Source organism: Puntigrus tetrazona, chromosome 20 (genome assembly GCF_018831695.1).
Source record: "Puntigrus tetrazona isolate hp1 chromosome 20, ASM1883169v1, whole genome shotgun sequence".
Lineage (NCBI taxonomy): Eukaryota > Metazoa > Chordata > Actinopteri > Cypriniformes > Cyprinidae > Puntigrus > Puntigrus tetrazona.
Window position 1 is genome coordinate 16,814,511 of NC_056718.1, and position 27,467 is coordinate 16,841,977.

A 27,467-nucleotide genomic window follows, 5' to 3' on the forward strand; every position below is an offset into this window, starting at 1 on the left:
GCTTTTATGAAGCAACACATTAAAATTTCATTTCGGAGATATTAAAGATAATGATACCATGCCATAATAAAACTAAACTGATATTAAAATGTTCTTAATAGTAATTCATAAAATAAAGATAAGAATTGCATCTAAATCTATTACAAGCATCAAGCTCTTAAACGGAAAAGGTGGTGAAAAACAGAAAGACAGTATTCGATATAAAATATTTATTTTACAGCATGATTTGTCCTGGCAAAAAGAGCATTTTCCTCATTTTTAAGTTTGACCATGTAAACAGGTGATCTTGTCAATTACTTTACATTGAACAAATGATTCTGTTCCAAACAACTTACACTAAAAGACCTAAAATTACAATCCATTATAACAATTACAATATGCAAGATATTCAAGAATATTCTTCTTTCGAGAGTTGCATTCTAATAGTCCTGTGAAACTTAAAAGCGTTACAGTCGCAAATTCATGTGATAATCCTACGCGAGATTGGCAGTAAATGCTACAAGTTACCACTAGAAGCAACTACTCAGTTACAGTTTAAAAATGGAACATTAAAAGTTTGTAAAAGTCGCTGAAAAGTTACTCCAGCTTCAGTGTCACCATATACAGTGTGTCCCTTTATCACAAAGAGCAAGTTATAAGACGTTGTTTTTTTTTAAAACTTACAAATATCTCACATTCTAATCATAGAAACATATAGCAGAAATACAAAGACACCATCTGTGTGGAAAACAATAGATGGTAGAACAGTATACAAACGTTTGCAAAACATCGCTCCCTTTTTCAAGGATGAGTTCACGCATGAGACAAAGTAAAGTTAAGAAAAACACAGTTTCTTTCATTTACCTTGGCTCCACATTTAAGCTAAAAGTAGTATTCTATACCTAACATTACAATCAGCGTTCTTGCCCTTGACTCTCTAAGCAAAAGCACTGAAACTCACATTTGGGAGCCACAAGGAAATTGGAAAACACCTTAGCTGGGAAACTCCACATTTACTCATCCAGTCAACCAAGCAAGTTTTATTGTGCGCACATGATTTCCGTGTTTCAGTCTGACTTGTGCACCGTTACTAAAACTGTTTTAAAAAATGGAAATCAGATACCAAAACCAGATACCTGTACACAGCAGCCTGCTATGAGATATGATTCACTTGTATGCACATATTTGCATTTATGTGTCTGTGCTGTCTACGTCCTCAACTCTCAGTTTTTCCATGATTGTTTTTGTGTTGGCAATAGTAACTAAACTTTTAAATCAGAACCAAGTCCAGCTACATATAGTTCAAAAGCACATTAAATCCAAGAAAGTGTGTCTCATCCTGCTAAGAGTGAAATAGTAAAGCAGCAAGCTGGCATTATCACTCCTGGACTGTTGCGATGTCACTTGCCAGCGGATTTCGGGCACAGCAACACAATAATATTTGGCACTCCAACTTTCTGCAGCATTTTGGAAAACGGATGATGCCAGCGCTGCCTCGGAGAAAAATATTCCCAACAGGATGTCCCATTTGTTCATTTTAAGGTTCTTCCTGCCTTCCGAAAGAGACTTACGAAGATAAGTAAGCAAGCAAATGATATCCTGCAGTAATCAAATATTAAACAGCGCTGTCCTGAGCGTTGGCTTTTACAGCGTAAAAGAGCTTTGTTTTGGGGCGTAGTTCATACTTTGGGAAAATTGAGGGTTGTTATCAGAGCCGGGGGATCCAGGAATGGACCCCCCAGCCTGAAGAGAATCCCTGAAGGGGGAAGGTGGAGTGAGCAGAGTCAGCTTACTCTGTGCCAACTCTTCCTCCACACCTTCCTCTTCCTCCTCCTCTTCTTGTGTGGCACTATCACACAGAAACCCCTGAATGAGGTCGAGAGCTTCCAATTCTGAACCCTCCTCTGGGAACACCTCCCCATGGAGGGGAAGAGGCAGCTGATTGGCGGACGATTTATAGGTGACAGGGCTTGACTTGTTGCCAGTGCCGATTACAAATTGGTCAAAATCAAGAACCGTAGAGCTCAGAGTGTCCAACGGTCCCCCTTGAGGACAATCAGTGCTGTGGTCTATTAAATTGGGAGGGGAACAGGAAGGTGGTACACCTCCCTCGTGGGTTGTAGGATGTTGGGGACCCCCATCGTGCCCCTCGCTGAGGTTGTAGAGATCCTTGTTGTCGGGGTGAGAGCCATTGGGGGCTGTGTTGAGGCCAGCATCATATTCAGACTCGGGGGGTTGTGAGGCATTAGTTAGGGGTCGTATGACCGCCGTCTGACTCTGGCCGACCGCTTGCCTCCTCACATGCACAGACAGTCTGTGGAACACACTCGACCCCCTCCCCTGGGGTCTGGCACCTGATTCAGACCATGACACAGACTTTCCATTAGGACTATGAATGAAACAGAGACCCAACGTTATTCCCACGAAGACACGCCAGAATGCGACACAGAGACAGAGAAGAACATCACAGAAAAATGGTCATTATGCATGTCATCATTCATACAATTCATACAATTATCAGCCATAAAACTCTCATGATTAGGGTTAGAACACGATGCGTAACTCAACATTGTTAATTCATGAAGTCTCTGACAGAGATCCCTCAAACATGCTAAGTGCGTATCTCATAATGACCTGCTTACAGAGCATTATGAAAGCCACGATGGCTCATTCTCTGCCATCCCTTCTCTGCACTGCTCTCCTCAAACATCATGCAGTATGAATAAGGGCTTCATGGAATTCCCCTCAGTTTCAGATCAACATGGCATTCGCTGTCCACTCTTAGTCTAATTAAGTTAACTGGACAGTAAGGCCTTAGAGCTGAAAGCTGCATCAGAATCAAGGGGTGTTCACACTGACAGAGATTTGTAGCGGCAAAGTGACTGGAAGTCATTAGTTTTTAACAAGGGTGTTGCGTCAAAATATAAAAAAATGTATGTTTTTGCGCAAATGAGCAATGTGCCAAATACCAAGTCAATAATATTTTATGCAAATGACCAGTGATGTCAACGGGTGGGAAGTTGATTCAAAAATTTAGTTTTAGGCAAAAGATTGTTGACTTGATGAGGTGTAAAAGTTTTTTATTTTATGCAAATAAACAGTTACCCGATTTGTCAAGTTAAGAAAAGTTTAATTTTATGCAAAAGAGCAGGGACTTGATGTGTCATATCAGCAAATCAGTGTAGTAACCAGTGAATACCAATAGGAGTTAAGTTTATGCAGACATTTACTTTGATGCAAATAAGTAGTGACTTTTATTTAGTTTACATTTATGGCATGCGGTAAAAGGTCAAAGCTGAGAGTAGGTTATGCTTACGCAAATGAGAATGTGTCGGTTTCTCCAAAGAAATAATACTTCACGTTTATTTAAATGTCATAAAGTTACCTTTTAGCAGCCAAATTGGGCATTAAAATCTTAATTTTGCTTGGAATACATCTCATTTGTGCTGAGACTTTTTTAAAGCCCGCCATCAATGTTGAAGCATCCAGTAGTTAGGAACGTCAATTATCATGCAACATCACAACGACAAAAATCACTATCAGTGTGAACGGGGCATTAGAAGGGAACTGGATATGGAAGATACAGCCTCTGCGAGAACTGGGTTAAATTTTTAGTCAGGAGAAGGTTTGACATGGGTGAGGAGGCACACTAAAAAGTGGGTTAATACTGAGGAAGAGAGAGGGACTAAGTGGATGGGTAGTTTGATGAAAATTAGGTTTTGGACGAGGATTCAGCACAGATAGAGGACGACCGATAGTGTCTGGCTCTAGCTACATACATACTCTTGGTTTGCAGCAGGTAGAAAAACATGGGAGAGACAACTCAAATACACACACATGCTAGAAAGAACACTTTCAGAGCTATCGCTGCAGTCCAACTTGGCGTGCTACTGAGAAAGAAATACTATTATTTTATTTCCATACGTTTCATAGCCTGTATGTGCATTTAGCTGATATTTCAGAAATGTGACTCAAACCTATTATTATCCGTCACTCACTTGGTGCTGCCGGTAGCGTTGTTGTTGTTCTTCTTCCTCCGAAACATGTTGAGGATGCTGTTGCTCTGGCAAGGAGCTGCCTTCCCGTCGCCCACGTGCATTCGAACCACGTCTGAGGTCGTAAATGCGCTGCGTACGTTGCGCTCGGGCTTGGCGATGATGATGTACATCTTGGGCGTGAACATGCAACCCAGTGCCACAGTAACACTGAGACTGACTGAGAAAGAGGTGGTGATGATCTTATAGTTGGAGCCGAAGTAGATGGGCACAAAAGCCAGCCAGATAATGCAGGTGGTGTACATGGTGAATGCGATGTACTTGGCTTCGTTAAAGTTGGCAGGCACGTTGCGGGTCTTGAAAGCGTAGTAGGTGCAGCTCATGATAAGCAGGCCGTTGTAACCCAACGGAGCCACTACGCCCAAGTTACTCGTGTTACAGATGAGGTACACCTCCCTGATGCTGGGGTAGCTCTTCACTGGCTCGGGGGGTTCCAGCACAATCAGCGTAACCACCACGGCCAGCTGGAGACTGATCAGGATGAAGGCGATTACCACCTGCGCCCAGGCGCTCATGAAGCGGGGCTTGCGTGTGCAGATTTTCTTCTTGCTGCCAGCCAGGATGCGTGCGATGCGGTTGGTTTTGGTTACCAGGGCGGAGTAGCACATGGCAGACGACAAGCCCACTAGAAGGCGCTGCAGGTAACAGGAGATCACAGTAGGACGTGCAATGAGAGTGAAGGGGCAGATGTAGCCAAGGAAGATACCCGCAAGGATGATGTAGCAAAGCTCACGACTGGAGGACTTCACCACCGGCGTGTCGCGGTACTGGATGAAGATGAATGTGACGAACAGAGTTATCAGGATACCGAGGCAGGAGAACACCACTGCGATGATGGACTCCACGCTGCTCCACTCCAGATATTTTAGTGGGAGAGGCTTGCATTCTGGAATAAAACAAGCAGACGGGAGTTGAAAATGGATGGAAGTTGAATCAAGAACAGGCCAAAACACATATAGAATGCAAATATTGTCATCATGTGGTGTCTGAGCATGTGTGTGAGTTTTAATGCCTTAACATAGTTTTAAGGGTAAGTGACATTTAAAAGTATGCAAAAAAAGTATTATTGTATTTACGTTAATTTGGAATTATGTAGTAACCGTATTTTCCTTAAACCTGGAATACCAGTAGATGTACTTGTGAAGCTTTTAAATATTAGATGAAATGTTTATTTTTGCAAACAGTATTTTTAAATCATAATAATAAGTGTAATAATAAGCTGTATTGATATGTACTGCACGGTATGTGTATTGCCGTTGAATCTTTTTATTTAATGCATTAATTTACACAGCAAGAATGCATTCATTTGATCAAAACATCCATTAAATTTTCACATTGCTTAAAATTAATTGAGTTTTCAACTTTGATTAAAAAATTATTCTTTGCCATCATATAAACAACCTATGTTTTAAAAAAATATATATTTAAATATTAAAATATGTATAATATTTAATAATAATAATGTATTTTTGATTAAATTAATTCAGCCTTGGGCATAACAGAAATCCTTCAAAAACTTTTCAACAGTGCAATATGTTTATTTGTATTTTTTTTAAATAGGTAAAGAAGAGCATCACAACATTGACCCTTAAGCTTCATATGCCCTACTTTTGAATGTATTTCTTTCTATGGATTCTGAACACTCTTATTCTTTATGACAAAGCCTTCTATACATTGTTGAAGGGTCTCTTTCTCTCATTCACCATGACAGGGCTTTTTTCTCTATCTCAGATCAGTCTGTCTCTCTGGTAATCAGAATTCCCTGTTGCTGCTCAGGTTCCGTGGTGAAACTGTTGAGCCTGACACACGGCTGCTGGGTACTAATGGGATTCCAACCTCACCGTTATCCAGCTCTGCTCTCTGCTGCAAAGAGCTGTCAAAATAACGCGCAGCTCACAGCCCAGAGGGAGAGAAAGTGTTGGGTTTTGGGTAAGGAGGATGCGAAGGGCATAGAGAGGAGAGGAGAGGAGCCGAAAGGAGATATGGGCTGAACAGAATCTAAGCATGAATGTTTTTAAAATGAAGAGCTATTTCAATAGATGTGTGGATAATTATGAGGACGAATGAAATGTTAGAAAAGTCTCTTACCTGCCAGTTCATCATCAGGCCACCAGCCCAGGTCACAAGCTCTGCATGTGAACTCATCTTGAACATATTCATTATCTTTACATGTAGTGCAGATCCAGCAGCAACTCACTTCTCCTTTACGGATCACCTACAATCAGAAAAAAATTTACATTTTTACACCATTCACAATGTACAAATGTATTTGTTATTATTTGTACATAGAACATTACAGTTATATAATGAATATTTGAGGGTATTCTCATGGACATATGTGAGATGTTCCTTCATTACTTCTACATCAATTAAGCAAGTAAAAGGTCTGAAGTTGATTGTAAGTGTGATATTAGCATTTGGAAGCTGTTGCTGTGAACCCACATCATGTGATCAAAGGGGCTCTCTATGCAAGTGAAACAGACAAGCTAGGCTTCAAAAACAAAACAAATCCATCAAAGAGATAGCAGGAACATTCAGAGTGAGTCCAAATCAATTTTTTGGTACATTCTGAGGAAAAAAGTACAGCATCCAAAACAACAGTATTGGATGATCGGAGGATCCTCTCCATGGTAAAGAAAAGCCCTTTCTTATCATCCAGTTAAGAGAAGAACCCTCCCCATGGGGTAGACATGTCACTGTCAAAGTCTACAATCAAGATAATACTTCACAAGAACAAACACTGAGGGTTCACCACAAGGTGTAAACAAGGCAGATTAGATCAAAAATCCATTAATGAGCATTCATAGCTTCCAGGTTACTGGTGTTTATTGATGACGTGACAGGAGTAGCCGGAAGAATTCTGAAGTGTACAGTCATATACTCTCCAAATGCAGTGAAGTTGATTGACAGTGTGTTGACTGTATGTATGTATATATGTATGTGTATATATATATATATATATATATATATATATATATATATATATATATATATATATATATATATATATATATATATATATATATATATATAAAGCATTAAATATTTTTAAATATTTTTAAACTGGAAATACAATACATGATTATGCTACATACACACCTTGATCTGTCCCTTAGAACACGGTTCACTGCAGACAGATCGGACCATTTCAGTGCGGTTTGTCATGAGTTTATAATCACTGATGCTCAGGAGACCTTCATGCCACGACCCCACATTAATGTAATCATAGCGGCCCAGCTCCTCCACATACTGAAGATTCATAATATCATACCTTAAGGAAGAGAGAGAGAGAGAGAGAGAGAGAGAGGGGAAATGATATGGGTGAATGAAAAAAAAGAGAAAGAAAAAGATCAAGTCTGCCATAATAAGTAGCTCAGTGCTGCTGAAGCCTCGGGACTAGCAAGAGGCAGAGTTCACACTTTTACCATGTTCACACATCCAAGTCTCTCAACTTCTCATACTCCACCTGGGATATGAATCCACAACCTCCCGAGTGCTCAGTCCACTCATCCATACTAATGACACTCCCTAGCTTACAGATGAGGCAAAGTGTCACAAGCGCACACATGTACACAAGGCAATGGCGGTCTTGGCAGCAGTAGAGCTGTCATCTTTTGTTCGTGTATAGCCAGGGTGACAGGAGCTGACCGCATCAGGGTATTGGAGTGGAGAGGACTGAAGCATCTCCTTGAGACAGGCAATCTGTTCCACTCCAAGTCCATTACCATCTGATACGCACCTTTTTGCATGTGTTGGCAAGGGTGCCAGATCTAACCTGAGAGGGTACGTGTTAAATTGTTGCCTTAGAGAATAGGCATTCAAAAATGTCAAACTGACCATTCAGGTACGAATTGTCATATTTGGTTCAAAACCTAGTGAGTTGACTAGATACACAAAGCTTCCTTCCACTCATTGAAATGCCTCACCTGGAATTCTCTACTTATAACACTTAATAAATAATTTCTGAATTAGCAAAAATGTCAGGATTTGCTGAAGGTAAAAAATGAGGACTGTAGAGAACATGTCAACAGGAAATGAAAGTCAAAACCTACACATTTTAGGTAATTTAGAAATCTTAAGTCAGAACCCGGAAAAATAGGATAGATGAACACCCTAGTCATGTTAGCATGGTGCTAGTTAAACTAACAGTGTAATAATCCAAGCATAAAACTATGCATAGTAATGGGATTCATTCTAAACTATAACTAAACTGGTCCTAGCTGGTATCCCAGCCTGTGGTAGGGTTTGTTTTACTGTGATTTTGGATAGGTGCTATATAAAATAAAACACATATAACTCCTCCACAAATGCCATATTTGAGAAAAAACTTGGGTACTTAAAGATAAACCATTAATTTGTCTACTCTTTCCTACAAAGGTAGCTTACTAGGTTTTAAAATGGAACACTAGCGCTAGTACATACAAAGTATTCATGTCATTTACCTCCCAGGTGAGTCTCCATTTACATCAAAGTAGACTTCCTCCCCAGATACACCACTAAAAGAGGTCTTCAGCAGATAGTCCAGCAGCTTACTGCCATCAATAGGGTCCATTGCCTCGCACAGGCCAACATAGTCAGGACACAGCTCTTTATGCATATCTTGAAGACCATGAGCCATCGCATAAATTGCATTGATCACGAAGCCCATCTTGCTGTCCTGGACATAGTTGTCTTTCAGGCTCTCATTTCCTGTCAGGAAAAGATTTTAAACCAATATGAGCAAGATTAAAGAAAAAACTAATATATTCGTATTTGTGCCACTCTGCCTCCATCCATCCAGGATTTTTAGTTTATCTATTGAATTTGTTGGCAATTTAGCAAATATAAAATTTGGATGCTGGATGAATTAAATTACCCTGAAAAACTAAGTACAGCTAGAGGCTCTATGCTGTCAAAATATAAACCAATATATTTGCAAATTTTTGATTATTACAGTGTGACTAAAGGCAGAATGTCACTTTATCTTAATGTAATATACAATTATATGCCCCTAATATTAAAATGTGATCACAATTAACACACAGAAGAGACTGAATAAAGGGAAGAGAGTCCTGCTGGCAGGCTGGCAAACTACATGCTTTCATTGAATTTCATATCTTAGCACTGGCAAGCCACTGGACAAAAGCCATATTCATAAGCCAGCTGATGGAAAAGCCATTCCAGTGCTACATACATTCAAGAGAGAGCAAAAATTAAATCATAGATTCATTAAATATAATTATAATTTAAATGCAGTTCCCGGAACTGCACAAGCTTTGGACTACAAAAAAATATTGTCTTAAACAGTATTTTTGTCTTGTTTTCCTAGTATAAAGAAGATCCTTAAAACATCCATCCTTAAAATAAAACAAATTCACTTTTCCTTACCCAATTAGTGTTTTTTTTTTCTCTTGTTTTAAGCCTAAATTATCAATAAAATTTATGCCTAAAACAAGAACAAACTTGAAAATGGGATAAGATTATATTCTAAATTCGAATTAATTAATTTTCGAGTTTAGTTTCTTTTATTAGTTTTATTTTAAGGAGGTGTACAAATTTCTATTTGAAAAAAGACAAAAATATTGATTCAGAAAATGATTTGAGTGACAGTGACTAAATCAACCAGGTGAACTCTTCACGCTCACACACATGCAGACAGTGTGGGTACCTTGTTACACTGTGATTGTGTCTTTTCTTTGCACATTCACACAGTCTCTCTCTCTCACACACACACACTTTGTAACGGCTTTCTTCTTGTGCAACAAGCTTCTCTTGTGCTCTCAGTGCCATCAAGCCTACCCTACAAGCAGCACAGAAAAGCTGGACTGATATCTTGTTTTGGCAGCATACTGTCTGACTTTGTTTGACTTTAAGGCTAAATTGAAGTCTTGTAGAGATACAGCTCATCAAAATTTTATGATCAATATCAATCTGATGCCTTTCCAAGCCCATGGTCAGGATACAACCATAAAAGAACAGCCTTCATAGAAATCTTTCGGATAAATGTTCATAATATTTTTCAGGATAAGCATATTTCATGAAGGATGAAGGGTCTAAAGCTTTTTGTAATGACAATGATGAAACCAACTGATGTTTTTTTGTCACTGTTTCATTTCCCATCTTTACTGTATGCAATACCTCTCTGAACTGCACATCATCTTCATAACTGAGAATAGCTCTGCCAATCAAAGAAGCCAAACACAGTCCAACCTATTGTGCTGTCTGTTGCCATAGTGAAGTGCTTCTTCAGTGCAGGTATCAAAACATCATAATGTCTCTCATCAACTCGCACTTACCACCATGAGGGTCTTTCAGAAGAAGAGAACAATAACAAACTATAAGCTCTTGTCACTTATTAAAAACAATCAAAAGCTAACCTTCATCACTACACAGATTTAATAAGCTTTAGTGATCCGATTACATTAAGGTTAGATTTATTTTTGTGTACAAACGATATTGAGCTATATTTCTATGTGGACAGGCAAATTATTAGAAAAGCACAAAACATGAGGGGGCACAACTCAGTTTACCTATATCACCTTTAAAAGCGCAGACCAGAGGATAATTACATGAAAAAAATGGAGGGAAATATACAAGGTTACTATTAATAATTCAGTAAAATATCATGCATAAAGTATAGTCCTAACAACTGATTAATTAGTTATGCTAAATAACATACTGCCAAACTGACAATGAATCATTAAAATGATACACTCCTACTTGTCTTTAAAACTAACATTACATTTTACTTATAGCTTACATATTCACATTGATATCATTCAAACATCTTCTGGTTCTTTGTTTACCTGTGCAGATTTTCTGGTAGTTATGGTTCTCCTGGGGATGACCAGGAATGCGGCACTGGAAGCGGTACTGCCAGAACTCGGCAAACCATGGGTTCCTTGTGTTGGTGTCCAGACGCAGCTTCAGAAAATAGTCATTAAATGACTGAACCTCTTCTGTTTGCAACTTCATTGTGATCCCACCATCTGCCTCCTGCTCATATCCTTCCACCACCTCATCGCGATCTGCCCAGCCATCGCTTCAGTAAAATAGAGAGAACATAACATGTCAGATGATGAGGAATCTGTGTCATAAAGATCCAGCTTCTTTGTATAAGCACGGCTTTCATATTACTGCATACAAATGAGATTCAGTTTCGCTTAAATCACCAGTGAGTGCCAAAGCATTTCGGTTTTGGGCTGTGAGTGCATTTGTGTAGACAATATAATCCTGGAAGTAAACTCAACGGTTTATATTGCAAATGTATATACATTTTCAATAAATAACTTATTCAAAAATGATTCAAACTTGAAGGCTGGAGTCATTAAATTATGAAGACGATATGACTTATATCATCATTTTTCACCTAAACTGTTATGTTGCTCTTATGCACATATTTATAATATAAATAAATGCATGTAAAATGTAAAATAGAAGCATTTTTACTAGTGACTGCAGTCTTTTGGACCTCCATTTCCTTTTTTTCTCTCTTTCTCCACTCAAATAATTTCTCACAGTCAGCATTTTTCGCTTATTATGTTTTGCTATTCAGTTACTGTAAGTATGGCATGAACCCATTTTTTCATTCTCTGCTTGCCTAACTTCCCCTCTTCCGTGCACAGCAGCGGTACTGTGATATCATAGAGAGAATTAGACAAAATTACCTTTAGAGGCTTTGACCTAAAATACATCTCCCTAAACAGCTTTGCACCCCACAGTAGAGCGGAAAATGGCAGAGATTAGATAGAGCAGAGCTCTACAGAGAGTTTTATTACCTCTATGAATAATGAATGAGATAAAGCTCAGGTAGAGATTCACAGTGCTGCTATGATAGGCAGATATAGCAGTGTCCTGAGGCTGAAGACAGGCTAACTAGAGCAGCGATGGTACATACTGTAGGAGGACAGGAGCTGTTTGATTTCATCACGGCTCAATCCATCCCTAATTCTCCGCTTAGATTAATCTCAACATGTTCACCTTCCCCACATCATTTTCGATTTTCTTGCTTCTCGTATCCACTCGGTGCACACATGCTATCATGCACTTTTTTTTTTACCAATCCTATTTTCTGTCCTTCTCCATTCTCTCCTGTACTCCCGTTTCGTTTTGCCCTTCATTTTCCTTTAAGAAAAATTCAATATTTGATTTTGGAATATATTGCAATAAGTGACAGAAAAGTGACATTTATAATAGTACAAGATTTAATTTTGAAATGAATGCTGTTCTTTTCAACGTTCCATTCGTCAAAGAGGCTCGTAAAAATGTTTTCACAAAAAATATTAAGCAGAGCAATGTTTTAATATTTATAATAAGCAGGAATGTTTCATGAGCACCAGTGCAGCACAGAATTATTTCTGAAGGATCACGTGACACTGAAAATTAGGCTAATGGCTGCTGAGAACTTTAGTCATTACATGAATAAATAGCATTTTAAATAGTTTTTAAATTATAATATTTCATGATATTACTGTTTTTACTGTGTTTTAAATCAATTAACTTCAGTTTTTTTTCAAAACTACAAACGTTAGAACAGTGGTATATCTTTCAACTGTAAATCTATCTTACACACCGTCATAAACAAAAATTCAGCTAATTTAGCTATCAAATGAATCACAATATTAGTTTCTACTACATTCTGACTGGAAAATGACTTTTCTACCTGTTCAGGGAGGGAGTCATTTGTGAATCTGATTCAGACTGCTAACTCAACGCTGTTTTGTGAAACTTTTCATAAGAGTCATCAAATCAAACATCATTGCCTGTTCTGTGTATCTGTTGAAAAGAAAGATCTAAAGATGTAATTAACTAACCTCACTAAGTGATAAAAAGCATATGGATGCAGACAATGTTGAGCAAAGGTGACTAGATGCTGCTTTTTTGGTCCGCCTGTCTTTTCTTTTCCTTTCCTCTGTTCTCTTACTACTCATTCAAATCCAGTATATTGTGCATGTGTGCTCTGGTTGACTGTTGTTCGATCCTCTCTAGAGAACTGAGTAAGACAGTACAGGCTTAGGCTGAGGGCCATTAGAACTCATCCAGAAGCCTTTACTAATTCATGGCGCTCCAGTTAGCAGCAGCCTGGCTCTGTGTTTCACAAGCAGCATCGCTGCTGCGAGCCCCCATCACGCTTGCTCTCGCTCGCCCCACACCAGCTTTCATCTGCCTCTATTACTCTCTCTCTCTCTCTTCTTCTCACATTCACATGCACACATGATGAGCCTTTGTCATGTCCTCTCTGCGTGTCCTTTTTTTCCCCTCCTGAACACCCCAAATCAGTCCATTCATACACAAAACCATTCTATGTCAGCTCCTTTTTTAATATTCTCTAAATCCACATGGGACACAACTTGAAAACTTGAGTAGTGACATGAAGTAAACAGTGTAGAATCAACTTCTTAAACATTACAACAGTAGTCTGAGCACAAACAGATGCGCTTGAAGTCCTACGGGACGTGGTGTAATACAGTTCCAATGACAGGGCTGCTGGGATGCCTGCAGGCTTTCCTCACTCTAATGTATTTTCGCTGTAGCTGTTTGAACCTTCAAGACTTGAAAGTGACCTCAGAGCGCCTGTGAAGCACTGCAAAAGACTGGCAGGTCAACACAAACAGGTTTATGTCTGCAGAGTTTATATTAATGCTGATACAAACCTTGCTTTCTAGGGCTGTCTCTAACTGAAACAGTATATGTTTCTCTCTTCCTGCATCTTTTCTCTCTCTTTTTATATTTCCTCTTACTTCTTACATTTTACTCTAATGAACTGAATTTACAGCCAAATGCGGGAACTTCCCATATGCAGGCATTTCGAAAACCAGTTAAAGTCAGTCTTTCTCAGTCTCTGCTCGCCCTCATGACTAATAAATCTTTTAATACGTTCAAAATGGAGGGCTAATGAGAATGAGATGTTTCTTGAGAATTAGCCTCCGTGGGGCTTTACAAGAGCGGTTCTCTTACAAAACCGCAATATCCGTTGATGATAACTTCTACAAGGAGGTCACAGGCAATCATGCAGTACTGAATGCACTGAAGAATGCTGAATCCAATTCGCCACGTTACTTGAGGAGAAAATAACCTCAGAAGAAAAGCTATTTGGAGAGTTCAAGCGCACCTTTGAGTAAATGACCCACTTAAATACAAACGTGGGAAAGAACTGAGCAAAAGCCATAAGGCAAGTTTAGAACATGAAAACATAAGGGTCACAAAAGAAGCAGAAGTGAAGCCAGGACCGAGCTCAAGGATGTAATGCTTTATTAAAAAATAAAAATAGTTGAAATCTGATAAAATGAGGTCCAGCACTTTAAGTAATTTTATCATTAGCAATGGGATATATAGAAAAGTCATACTATAAAACAGATGTCTTTTTCCAGTTTTATGGTAATTTAAAATTATTTACTGAGAATTGTAAACAAATGTAATTCTGCTTTAATTTCTGTTTTAATAAGTATGCCTTTTAGAAACAGCATTTAAATATTATATTTATACAAACGATTATGTATCTTTCTTTTTATCAGTTGACATTTAAAAGGCTGACATCTTGAAAAATGTGTTGTTCTTTACATAATATATTTATGTATACTGTGTATATGTATTATCTATATATAAATACAAACTCATATTTTTCTTAAATATATACATGCATGTTTTATATATATATATATATATATATATATATATATATATATATATATATATATATATATAATATAAGAAAATAAATATATAAATGATAAATGCATTTACATTTTTCAATGTATATTCAAAATATATTCTGTATGTGTGGGTTTTAATATATACATAATAAATATACACAGTACAAACACATTATGTAAAGAAAATCTTATTTTAGATGCAATTAAGTGCTTCACAGCACTAATATATAATATGATTTTTGAAGCATCATGTGACACTGAAGACTGGATAAAAAGTGAATATTTAATAATTAATAGATTTGAAAATATTTAAAAGACTGTAAAAGTTTACATAAAGGACATAAGTATTATAATGATTTTTTTTTTAAATCATCACTAAAAGTGAAAACAAATTTGATTGGTCCAAAACATAACCTTCCCAGGTGATAAATACTGCAAAAAACTGAGCCACTTTCACACTGCATAATATCCATACCATACCCTCGTGAAGGGACACATTGATAGACTACTAATTTACATTCATTAAGAGACACATCTCAAAAACAATGACAAGATGACAGCTGATTATAGAAAAAAAATCTATTCTCATGGGTGAGCAGAGCTGAGAGGCAGCATGATGCTAATTAAAAAGAGAGGGCTTCTCAGGGACACTCAAGTTGTAATATATTTACAGTAACAATACAAAAATATGTATATAATGTACTAATTATACATTCCATACCAAGTTAAAGCATATATAAATAATTGAGTTATATATACAGTATATATGCCAAAAGTATTCTTTCACCTGCCACCTCACATATCAACTTAGGTGGCATCCCATTCCTAATCCATAGGGTTAAATATGATGCACTGCACACACTGATGTTGGACGAGAAGGCCTGGCTCTGTAATTCATCCCAAAGGTGTTCTATCAGGTTGAGGTCAGGACTCTGTTCAGGCAAGTCAAGTTCATCCACACCAGATTCTGTCATCCATGTCTCTAAAGACCTTGCTTTGTGCACTGGTGCACAGTCATGTTGGAAGAGGAAAGGGCCAGCTCCAAACTGTTCCAACAAAGTTGGGAGCATGGAATTGTCCAAAATGTCTGAAGCATTCAGAGTTCCTTTCATTGGAACTAAGAGGCCAAGCCCAGCTCCTGAAAAACAACCCCACCCCACAATCCCCCCTCCACCAAACACTTTACACTTGACAAATAAAGTCAGACAAGTACCGTTCTCCTGGCAACCCTGACTCGTCCATCAGATTGCCAGATGGAGAAGCAGGATTTGTCACTCTAGAGAACGCATCTTCATTAGAGTCCAGTGGCAGCATGCTTTACACCATTGTATCCAACAATGCAGCTGCTTGGCCATAGAAACACATTTCATGAAGCTCTCTGCACACTGTTCTTGAGCTAATCTAAAGACCACACGAAGTTCGGAGGTCTGAAGCGATGGACTCTGCAAAAACCTCTTCACACTATGCGCCTCAGCATCCGCTGACCCCGCTCCGTCAGTTTACCACTTTGTGGCTGAGTTGCTGTTGTTCCCAAACACTTCCACATTCTTATAATGCAGCTGACAGATGACTTTGGAATATTTAGGAGCGAGGAAATTTCCCGATTGGATTTGTTGCGCAGGTGGCATCCTATCATACTTCCACGCTGTGATTCACTGAGATCTTGAGAGTGACCCATTCTTTCACAAATGTTTGTAAAAAACAGTCTGCATGCCTAGGTGCTTGATTTTATACACCTGTGGCCATAGAACTGATTGGAACACCTGATTCCGATTGTTTGGATGGGTGAGCAAATACTTTTGTCAATATAGTGTATATATATATATATATATATATATATATATATATATATATATATATATATATATATATATATATATATATATATATATATAAGCTTTAACTTAAACAATCTTGCAGCTGTATAGCAATGGTCAAACAAACTTAGAACACTGATAAACTACCTACATTAGTACATCATCGTAGTGTACGTTTTGCAGAGGAAGAAACACTCATATTCTCTTTTCTGAAAATAATTTTTTTTCTGTTTTTTTAACTGAATGTGTAATGAGAGGCGAGAAGGAGTTTTTGGAGGAAAACGCAAAAGGATTATTGGGACTGGGAACACAGAAGGCACTAGGGGAGGAGAGGGCTGCCGTTTAAACATTTAATTTGGATTCCTGACAGTGCTTGAGACACAGCTGAAATACTGAGGAGCCGATGTTGTTTTTCTGTCCTGAGAGCAATACTATGTGCCTATGAAAATATCTCTAGGGCACATGCTGTATGGGATTCTAAATAAGGAGTAAAAAAAAAAAAATTGCAGGAATGAACTAGGATCATTAAGAGGCAGAAGCAAACACGGTGCGCAGTGTAGCCTAACAACTTCTGTGGAATCCATTGCAATAAGCTTTCAAGAGAAGCTGCCCGTGAGACTGAAGATGTTGATTAGAAATTACAAAGTCAATGTTTTTTCTGCTGCTGTGGAAAATTACATAGCCTGGTTTTGGGCTGGCTATGAATAAACAAAGCAGAGGAGAACAACACCTGGACCTCATCCTCTTTTTCACAGAAGAGCTCTCCAAACACACACACGCTCTCTCTTTTTCTTAATCACTCTCTCTTTCTGTCTCAGATACATCATCATCAACTGTCTTGGCTCGAAGGCTTGGACTCAGATTATCATGACAATGCAAGACGTGTTTTAATGAATAAATCTCCATTAGTTCCCAAAAGCGTTTTTGCTGTTTGTCTCTGCTACTCTCTCCTTTCCTCTCAAACATGTACTGATAAAAACACACATGTTCGCTTCTATTACCCAGCTGAAAACTGAATGAGACAGGGTCATGCAAATACGAAAATAGATGAAAATCCAGACTCCAGACACAATGTTTTGACCTAGAAAGTCTGTTAGCTGAATATGATGGCCTGCCTGTGATCGTACGTGGGTGGGCTATAGATGTTGCCTTGATATAGATTAAACAAGATAGCTGCTACAATTCATTTCCAGATCTTCAGTCTGCAAGGATTCTGTCCGAGAATATTATCCAGCGTTGCTCTGATTTCGCTATCAGACAGTTTGACTGATCGGATAATAGCCTTTGTAAATCAAACCCAGAACTGTGCAGAAAGTGTGTGTTTGATTGTATGATGATAGCTGTCCACTTAGAGATATCTAAAGAGTCTTGTATCATCATGAAGGGGTTTCTTTTGCAGTAATGACCAGCTAACTGAACATTATTCACCTTAATTATTCAGCAATCGATTTGGCAAATAAAGTAGATAAAAATAAAGAATATAATATTTTATAGGGGCTATATGTATGTAGTATTTATTTATTTTTTCATTTATTTATTTATTTATTACCTTTTCAGATTTTCAGTAATTTTGTTGTTAATAATTTTTATTATTATTTTTAAATATTCCTATTTATCTTACATTTTTATTTCACTTTTAGTCATTTCTATTACTACTATTTTGCCAAGACCATTTTTTTATTTTATCTTTTATCAAGTATATATATATATATATATATATATATATATATATATATATATATATATATATATATATATATATATATATATATATATATATATTATATATTTTTTATTTATTTATTTTTTATTTATTTTTTTTTTACAGTTTATAACAATATTAATCAGGCCCAATTTTTGTTTCTTCTCTCCCTCCATCTACTCTATATCTTTATACAAAAACACATATAACATATGGCACATTCTTAATTTCCAAGTCATAAGTGATTACATGATGCATTCACTGTTGGGATGAATGGGGACCAAGGATCATCTTTTGCTTGCCTACTGGTTATTTGGCATCAGAAACATTTCCTGAGAGGCTGCGAGATTGAATATTTAATACCCAGCCCACAGCATTTTTCCGTTCCTATCTAAAAACAAGTGACCACCCTCTCTGGCACACGCACCCAAACATAAACACTCTCACCACATAAGACAAAGGCAGGAGGCAGTTTCCAGGGATTTATGAGCCAGCTACTGAATCACAAATTATTCATTAGTGGTGAAAAGTGTGAAAAGCGCCTCTGTTCACAATGTCCATATTTAATCTCATCTGGTTTCCCTGGAAACTTGTGTATTCGGTAGCAACACTTATTTCCAAGCATTCCGATGTCTGCTCTTCGTTCGCCGTAATAGGAAACACACGCAAAGGCAGTTAAAGCAACATGTAAAATGTCGTAATAACTATTCACGGTATTACAATCACATTTGCTTATTTTGCACACAATATGCAAAAGCATCAAAGATGATTCAGTTGTGATATAACCATGAGCAAGACAGTGTGGGTGTCATTTTGACTTTTTTTGCCCTCTGTGTCCCTTCCAAAGCTTGCATTTTATTCCGCTGACATGATCGAACATGATCAAATTATTTTTAAGCATCGTGTGTTTTGTGATTTCTCCTGCCCTGAAACGGAACGGTTTTCAGCCTTACCTTCCAATTAGCTGGAACTCTCCAGAAACCCCACGGCGCCGCATGGCCATGAGCAGGCCACGGACAGTCATTCCTTCACAAAAGCAGACGACCACGCGGGCTTTGGGCAGACGCTCCCGCAGTTTCTTAAGCAGACGGTCAAAGTGCTTTTCTCCAGCATTACTGTATATCTTATCAGAGTGGGCGATACATAGACCCTCCTCTGCGGCCAACTCCTTAAAGGCCTCCATGCCACTCTCTCCATAGTTACCTGTGTTCAGACACAAAATATAGGAACGGTTAATAGAGGATAAGCTAAAACTCATATGAAACTAGTGCAGCTTTAATCAAAGACACAGAATGGAGGATGGATTACCGCCACTGATCCAACACCTGTCAGACCAGTCAGAGCCCAGGATAAGAAATGGATGATAGTTGACTATGGAGGACACAAAATGACAGGCAGACAGGAAACTGAAAAACATGAAATGGAGAAATGTCACCACCATTTTGGATACAAATGGCAGAATGAAAACACAAAATAATAAAACTATATCATACAAATGGCTTTTTGGAATACATGATTCAGAATGGATGATCACAGCATTCTGTCATATTTTTGCTTAATAACCGCTAAAAAGCAACAGACTTTCGATAATTTCAGCACACAATGCTGTTTTGGACCCCACTTAACTCTATAGATGAAAACATTCTAGAAAAACATGAACATTACAGTAACAGAATTTTCATTTTTGCATGAACTCTCTTTTTAAGTAGCTCATATCCCTCTTCTTCTCATATTTCACAAGCGCGTGTTTATTTATTATGCAAGTAGCCAAAGCAATAAATCCCTTCGAGACCTGATCACCCCGTCGAGTTTTATTTTGCGGTAAGGACCGGCTGACTGAACATTATCCTTTAATTATATTCCACAGGCATTGTACTGTAACTAGACAAGTAGGACACCAATAATACTTTGTGGTGCTCTTGAGAATTACTGCAAATTACCATAATAGGTCACTCGAACACACTGTGTCCTTTTCAAAATATTGTATGAATCAGAAACGGGTCCGTACAAAAGCTGCAGGCTCACAACGGTACACTTAAAACATCTTCCGTTCCATCCCACGTCTGGGCTGCCAGGCGAAATTTACATCTTATTGTGCAGGCAGCAGAGGTCACTGCTGTTGACTGTGCTCAGGAGAAGAACAGTGCTACTGTCTAATCAGGAAAGATGAGTGGTGTGTGGTCACTGATGACTGTCTGGAGGTCAGTCTCTGTAGTGTGGGTGTGCGGGTAACAATTTCAGCACATTCACAGTTCCGTGGCTCTCTAGCAACTCCTTTTTTACTCCGTATCTCACTTTCTTTAGGTTGTGTTGAACAACTGTATTTGCAGGTTTAGGTTTCATTCTTTGTAGCTTCCTCTTTTCTCTTTCTCTCTATAAGCTCTAAAACCGTATTTTTTCTAAATCACGTGTTTGGTATAGAACACATGGTACAAGTGGTGTTATCGTTAACTAGCTAAACCGACACTAAGGTCTGGTTTCACAGGCAGGACCTAGACTGAGCCAGGATTAGGCCATTGATCAATTAGGACATTTAAGTTATTTTATATATGTTTTTTTAAAAAAAAAACATTACTGGTGTGCATCTTGAGGCACCGATACATTTTAAGATCAGTCAGTACAAGTTTCTTTCAGCTGAAACAGATCAGACTTACATTTTAGACCTTGTCTGTGAAACCAGGGGAATAAAAAATGTTTGGGGTAATTGAAATAAAGCTGACATAAAATAGTACATAAACATTGATGATTAATGGATATCAATTAACAAACCATAATTAAATGTTAATAATATATAAAATATATAAAAATGTTCCTGCTTAAAATTTCTGTGAGTGAGTTATGAATAATTTGTTAAGATACTGAACTCGAATGAACTTTAAAATCAAAACATTATACCGAACACTCGAGTTTTCATTCATTTCCTGTCTTTGTTAGAGTATGTGAACCTACTTTGAAACAAAAATAATTAAAACATACGAATGTCCTGAGAGGAGAGTGTTAAATAAACCATTTTAATCTAATACTCAGAGTTCACTGCTCTGTTGTTTTGGTGATAACTAATTAGTGTGCCGACTTGGCTGGCTTTAGAGGGATTTTTTTGCACTTTTTTTAGCTGCTCAGGCTGGGAGATCAGCCAAACCAGCTGAAGACCATGCTAGATGACCAGCTTAAACCAGTTAAAAGCAGCAAGCAAGCCTTTATTTTTTTTATACTTTTTAGCAGGATTTACATCAATAAAACTCTCTAAAAGAAGCTGTCATTAATGAGTCTAAACCAGACAGATTAATTTATATTTGGCTGGGTAATTAATGTAATCAAAGATCTCTGCTGTCACTATGAGCAACAGGCAGCGATGTCCGAGACAGTTGATGATGCTGTGTTTATAAGTGCACAGTTACAGAGTCCCAAGAGGGAAAAGTCATCTTACGAATTATTTATCACCAAACCAATAGAGCAGTGAATCTAAAATTAGCATCATATTGCTTAGTGAAATCGGTCTAAAGTTGGCCTTTTGTAAACAAATGCTTGTTAGAAGTAGGTAAATATGAACTATGAAACGAGGAGGACATCACTAATAAAACTGTAATTTAGCAGCATAGTGTTTTATACACTGACGTATGCTAACAGTACTCTAAACCGTTTATAAACCAATCAGTTTGATCATATTTACTTTTAATTCCATCAGCTAGTGTAACTGAATTAAAATACAAAAAAGTGTGGTTTAACAGACAAGCTTCCACCTCTGGACATTTTATAAACAAATCACCAACTGAACTGAAAGTGATACACACAACAGTGCTGGAGGGAGGAACAAAAAATGTGTGTGTGTTGTGAGCGAGAAGGGGAGAATACATTATTACCCTCATTATGTATGGAGAAACTGAGTCATTAAAGCATGCTTCCATTTGCAAATAATAAAAGGTCTTTGGTCCACTTGCACTACAACTCTAATGGGAGTGCATTACCATTAAGGTACATTTAAAGAGTGGTGCACTCGTTATCTTCAAATACAGAATTTTAGATTGATTTTACTCGAAATGTTAACACTTAAATCCTGTGTGTTATGCGTTTGCGCTTTTATATTTAAAGTCAGACTTACACAACCTAATCTAATTCTTTCAAGCTATAGTCACAGTAAGGGAAACTAGTTGCAACATGGAGCCTAATCAATTAGAGCTAAAATGGTCATAACAGCACCCTCCTAAGGTGACAGCAGAAGTCATGAGATTCTATATACAAGTCTACACCCTGTATTCAAGTCAGATTTCTGGCTTGTAGTCAATTTGCAACCATGATAAAGGATGTTAAATGATAGAACAATTTAGCTTCATGCATGTTTGAAAAAAAAAAATCTGGTCACAGCTGACCAAACATGAAGGGCTGTGACAATGTTCTTTTACTGGACCTACAAAAATTGTATATACATGTACACTATATTGGCTATATATGTGCACAACGCTCACAATGACTGTTGTTTTGTTTTGTCTCTAAGTTGCATTTTTGTTTAGAATTTAATGTTTCAAATAAAACTTGTTTAATAAAATTATTTTATTTTATAAAAGAAATGTCATAAATGTTTGGAATGACACGAGGGGGAGTGAATAATGGCAAAATATGTTTGTTTGTTTTTTTGAAGGACTATCGCTATAATGAACAAGATTTAAAATGTTCATGCTTTCCCATTTACAGTTCGCACAATTTTGGGATATAAGCAAACTACTTTGAGGTAGTGTTACAACGAACACAAAAGTGCTAAAACGCTCCCCTTCCCTTCCTTACCGACGCACCTGCTCACATGAATGTCATTTATAGATTTCTAATCACTACAATCATTTTTGAGCTGACAAAAGTTGTTTAAAGGTTTCATCCTTTTGACAAAAGGAAGAGTGAGCGACTTACCCTCCGTGTGAACCGCAGACACGTACGTCCAGTTATAGTGTTTGACAATGTCGAGCATAGCGCGCGCCTGCAGCGTGTCAGAGGGCACGACACGGAGGAAGTATTTGAAAAGGGTTTTGTCGCTCAGGTCTATGCTGGTTGCCGAATAAGCAATTTGCGGGATGTTAAACAGCTGGAGGAGATTCTGCACCTGGATGGCCACCGAGCTGGAGCCCGGACCTATGACTCCAGCGATGGGCTTCTTGCTAGGAGGCGGCTGGTTGGAAGGGGTCCCGTCGATGCACCACTTAGATCCGTCTTTGTCATCCCGAATAGAGATGAGGGAGTCTCGAATGAACTCGATGCTCTGCTCTAACGCCACGGAAGAGTGCCAGCACGAGTCCCGGATCTCGCAGCCCAGAGTGATGTTGGGCAGCAGGTACTGGTCCGAGTTAATACGGTCCAGCGTATAGAACATCGCTTCCACCCGCTGGATGCCGTACTGCTCCCTCACGTCTCCGCATTTTCTCTCGGCCACACGCTCGGCGGACGGCTGGTGGTGCACGGAGAACAGCGCGCCGATGATCACGTCGCCATCCATGCGGGCGACAGACCGGGCCGCCGCGCGCTGGACCGCCGAACGCTTGTATATGTTTCCAAGCGCGTGAGATGAGAGTGTCGGTGGAAGCAGACACAGGAAAAGTATAAAGTGTCCGCACGAGACCCAGGGCATCTTCAAGCGTGCCATGTTCCACATTGTGCGACGGGCATAGCTCGCGAGCTGCTCGTGCCAGCGGTGCTCGTTTCTCTGCAGTCCCAGATTCAATTAAGGGACCATGATGCGCACGCGAGACCACATGAATGCGCCCTGACACCTGCTGAGAAAACATAACAGTTAGTTAGAGACGACAAGCGCATCTACTTTAAAGCGGGCGTGCGTTAAAGGCCAGCGCGGGCTGTGGAAACAGTGCATTGTTTAATACGGACGAAGAAGGGGAGTGACCAGAGTTAATTGTAACAATTTAGCCAATTAAAATGAGATACGTGGGTGAAATCACTCTGACCACCAGCCTAAATGCTGAGATTACAGTTGTAAGACTCAGTAAAATATAAAAGATGTACGGAACAATTAGAATGGGTTATGCTCGATTTAGTATTATTAATAACATACGTTGGCTATATCAGCAGTTTTCGTTTCGTCTGATGAATAAATGCACACGGTTTTAATCGATTTGTAACTACAAATAGTATTCCCAGGGCTTGTAAAACTGTCCCATTTATTTATTTTCAAAAGTTTGAACACAATTTGATAGAAATGTGCATAGGCCAAAACGTTCCGTGAATATTATGCTTTTAACAAATGTTTGGTGCATTTTCAGTTTTGAATAATCGGCGTACTATTTTAAATTAAACGAGGCGGGGTGGCATAGCAATTATTTGAACATGCACATTTGATCACCACTATACGTGCACAACATTTTAAATGTTTTCAGTTGTTGTTAGAGCTCACCTAGTGGGGCAGTTTGTAACAACAGCACCATTTATAACCCTTTTGGCATTAATTTACATAGATTAAAAATAAACTGTATATTCACGAACTAATTTTACTTGCAGACTAAGGAACAGTATCGTTTGAGACGCATAGAGTAAAACAACGTCCAAAATACGTAGTATGACACTTCAGAAGCTTTCTGCGAACTATTTCATTGTATGCTAAATAATTATCGAACGAAAGACTAATTTTCGAAAAAGCATGTACTGTCAGAATGACCATCATTGTCAAGTTTTGTTGACGAGGTCGTTGTTTTCCTGTCCTTGCAGGGGCGATTTCAGCACCGCGGACAGCGCAGACAGCCGGGTGACGGACAGTCAATGAAACTATCAGACGTGTCTTTGTAGTCAAAGCACAACTACTGGATGCGATGTATTTGCACACAGAACCACATAAAGCTCACGTTGTATCCCCTTAATATTCCACGCGGCTATAAACAAGATTTACTTGTTTTTAGACAGAAATGAACTGCGCTCACCTCGTTAAATTATGTTCATCTTAAACGTAAATTCGGGGAAAGAGAGAAAAACAAAACCCTAACAGCAACTACTGTGCCGTATGATGCGTAACAGCAAAGGCAGACCTCTCATGCCATACATTCAGAATCGTTTCTACGCTTCTTCTGTCGTTTCCATTCAGCGTTTATAAGCATCAATGGCTTAATCGATTGCACTCAGTGACAAATGAGCCTTAATTACAAAGTAATGCCTCCTGTACTGTCACTGACTGACATTGCCGCACATCTGTCTGTACCTGCAATTTATCAAGAATACAAGCAAGAATGGAACATCTGTACAGGAATTTGATCATTACGCACCTGAGTCAATGAGACATCGCTTTACCTTCTTCTAAGACAGCTGCTGCACTGATGATATACTTCAGTTATCAGTGTGCAGCCCAGCTAGAGGAGCTCTCTCTCTCTCTCTCTCTCTCTCTCTCTCTCTCTCTCTCTCTCTCTCTAACACTTTGATATGTTAGTGGGCGGGATCCACCAGACTTGGCTTGTCAGAACAAGTCGTCAAATAAGTAGTGATGTGAATGTAAATATCAAATAGAACACGCTGTGGACTGATTGACAACTGTCATAATAACCCACCGTCAACTATTTTTTAACAAACCACAATTTCTGTGATAACTTGTTACGTGTAGATCACCGTAAAAGCCTGAATAAGTTTTAAAAGTAGCAAATAAGGACAGTTAATTATGTTTATGTGCACCCCATACCGATCCGAAAGGAAAACGGGCTAGCGGGCTTCTGTTGCTATGGTTACCCCAGACTAACGCGATTTCTGGAGGCTAGGATTTCCAGGTGAAATTAAAAAGCTCGTATTTATTTGCAATTAAACTTTATCGGTCAGTTAAAACGTGCATGCTCTTAAAGCAAAGCACGTTAAAGAACGCAAAACAAAATACAACATAAACATATTAACGAACATAAAACAAAGTAAAAGGAATGTGTACTTCGGTTTAAGCAGGTTTTTAGATAGGCAGTTAAAGGTTAATTAGGGATTTTGGAATGTCTGAAGAAAAAAAATGGATGTGAAAGTTCACTCCAAATATTTTTTTTCTTTTTTTGTATGGCCTAAAAGTAGATGTACATTCTTTTATTGACAAATAGATGACAAAATATAGAAGATTAAAATGAAGAGATTGGTTCTCAGACAAAGACTTTATAGTGCAGATAGCAAGGGACGAACCTATATATATATATATATATATATATATATATATATATATATATATGTGTGTGTGTGTGTGTGTGTGTGTGTGTGTGTGTGTGTGTTATGGATATTAACACTAATGCTTTACATTTATTAACACTAATGCTTCACATTTAGCATATTTAACTGTCATTACATATTTCATGTAAAGCAACATGACATTATCTATTCTCTCTATTCACTGACAGAGCAGCAGTATATTCAGAAAGATTGGACTAGTAAATTCAGTATGAGAGTAAATTGGATGTGAAAGTATACAGCGCCATCTGCTGACAGAACGACACTTCTGTTTTTTCTAGACTTGGCCATGTTTAATTGCCGATAATAGTTAACGTGCAAAGGCTTAGGCTGTGCGAGTGTTATCTAATGGCAATATATTTTAGGTCTAAAAATACTTAATTACCGATTTCCGCTGAGCAATTGTAAAGGTATACGACTGGATTGGACAATAGATTAACTAGGCCTATGAAACAAAAATGTTGTTCATTATTTATTGCAATGGTGCTCTCTAGTGATTTAAGGTTGATACTGCAAAAACAATGTGTATTTTCATCTTAATGCAAAATGATAATATTTTCAAGATAAACATTAAATTTCTTTTTCGGTTGTTATTATGCAATTATTTTCAGAGTATTTGTCATTTTTTTAAGCATACATTTTTAATGTAAATTCAACGTAGTGCAGAATATTTTTGCCCAGTTATTAGCCTATATATATATATATATATATATATATATATATTAGCCTATATATATATATATATATATATATATATATATATATATATATTGCCTAAAAGATCTAGGTTTTGGCTTTGTTTGATAATTCCCGGCAAGGACAAGGCATTCTGAAAAACGTATGGTCACTCAGTTTTTATAAAATAATAATAATAATAATAATAATAATAATAATATATTTAATAAATTTTTATATATATACACACACACACACACACACACACACACATATATATATATATATATATATATATATATATATATATATATATATATATATATATATATATATATATATATATATATATATGGACAATAAGGTTTCACAGAATTCAGTTTTTTTATGGACTCGTCCACTGGGAGGCAGCATATAGTTCATGATCCAATATCTGCCA

General features: G+C 37.9%; 1 protein-coding gene across 4 annotated transcripts; it reads right to left on the reverse strand.

The window, feature by feature from the left end:
* Positions 1-194: 194 nt before the first annotated feature.
* Positions 195-25,552, reverse strand: grm1a (glutamate receptor, metabotropic 1a). 4 transcript variants are annotated; one of them, XM_043219423.1, is made up of 10 exons: positions 25,432-25,552; positions 23,084-23,937; positions 19,138-19,387; positions 10,820-11,055; positions 10,544-10,552; positions 8,477-8,723; positions 7,134-7,305; positions 6,123-6,249; positions 3,978-4,920; positions 195-2,368 (listed from the first exon to the last, which is right to left on the reverse strand). In XM_043219423.1, the coding sequence occupies exons 2-10, from the start codon at positions 23,817-23,819 to the stop codon at positions 1,624-1,626; spliced, it is 3,465 nt and encodes a 1,154-aa protein (XP_043075358.1). In that variant the 5' UTR covers positions 23,820-23,937; positions 25,432-25,552; the 3' UTR covers positions 195-1,623. The 4 variants fall into 4 exon arrangements, with proteins under 4 accessions (XP_043075358.1, XP_043075359.1, XP_043075361.1 ...); XM_043219424.1 differs by having other exon boundaries at positions 23,084-23,940; positions 25,432-25,545; XM_043219427.1 differs by having other exon boundaries at positions 2,089-2,333.
* Positions 25,553-27,467: the final 1,915 nt, after the last annotated feature.

Bases quoted from the DNA above. Each gene is read 5' to 3' on its own strand.
- grm1a (XM_043219423.1), bottom strand. From the start codon at position 23,819: ATGTGGAACATGGCACGCTTGAAGATGCCCTGGGTCTCGTGCGGACAC. The intron at 19,388-23,083 runs GTAAGTCGCTCA...GTCTGAACACAG, and splicing joins GTCTGCGGTTCACACGGAGG to GTAACTATGGAGAGAGTGGC. The intron at 2,369-3,977 runs GTGAGTGACGGA...TTTCATTCATAG, and splicing joins AACGCTACCGGCAGCACCAA to TCCTAATGGAAAGTCTGTGT.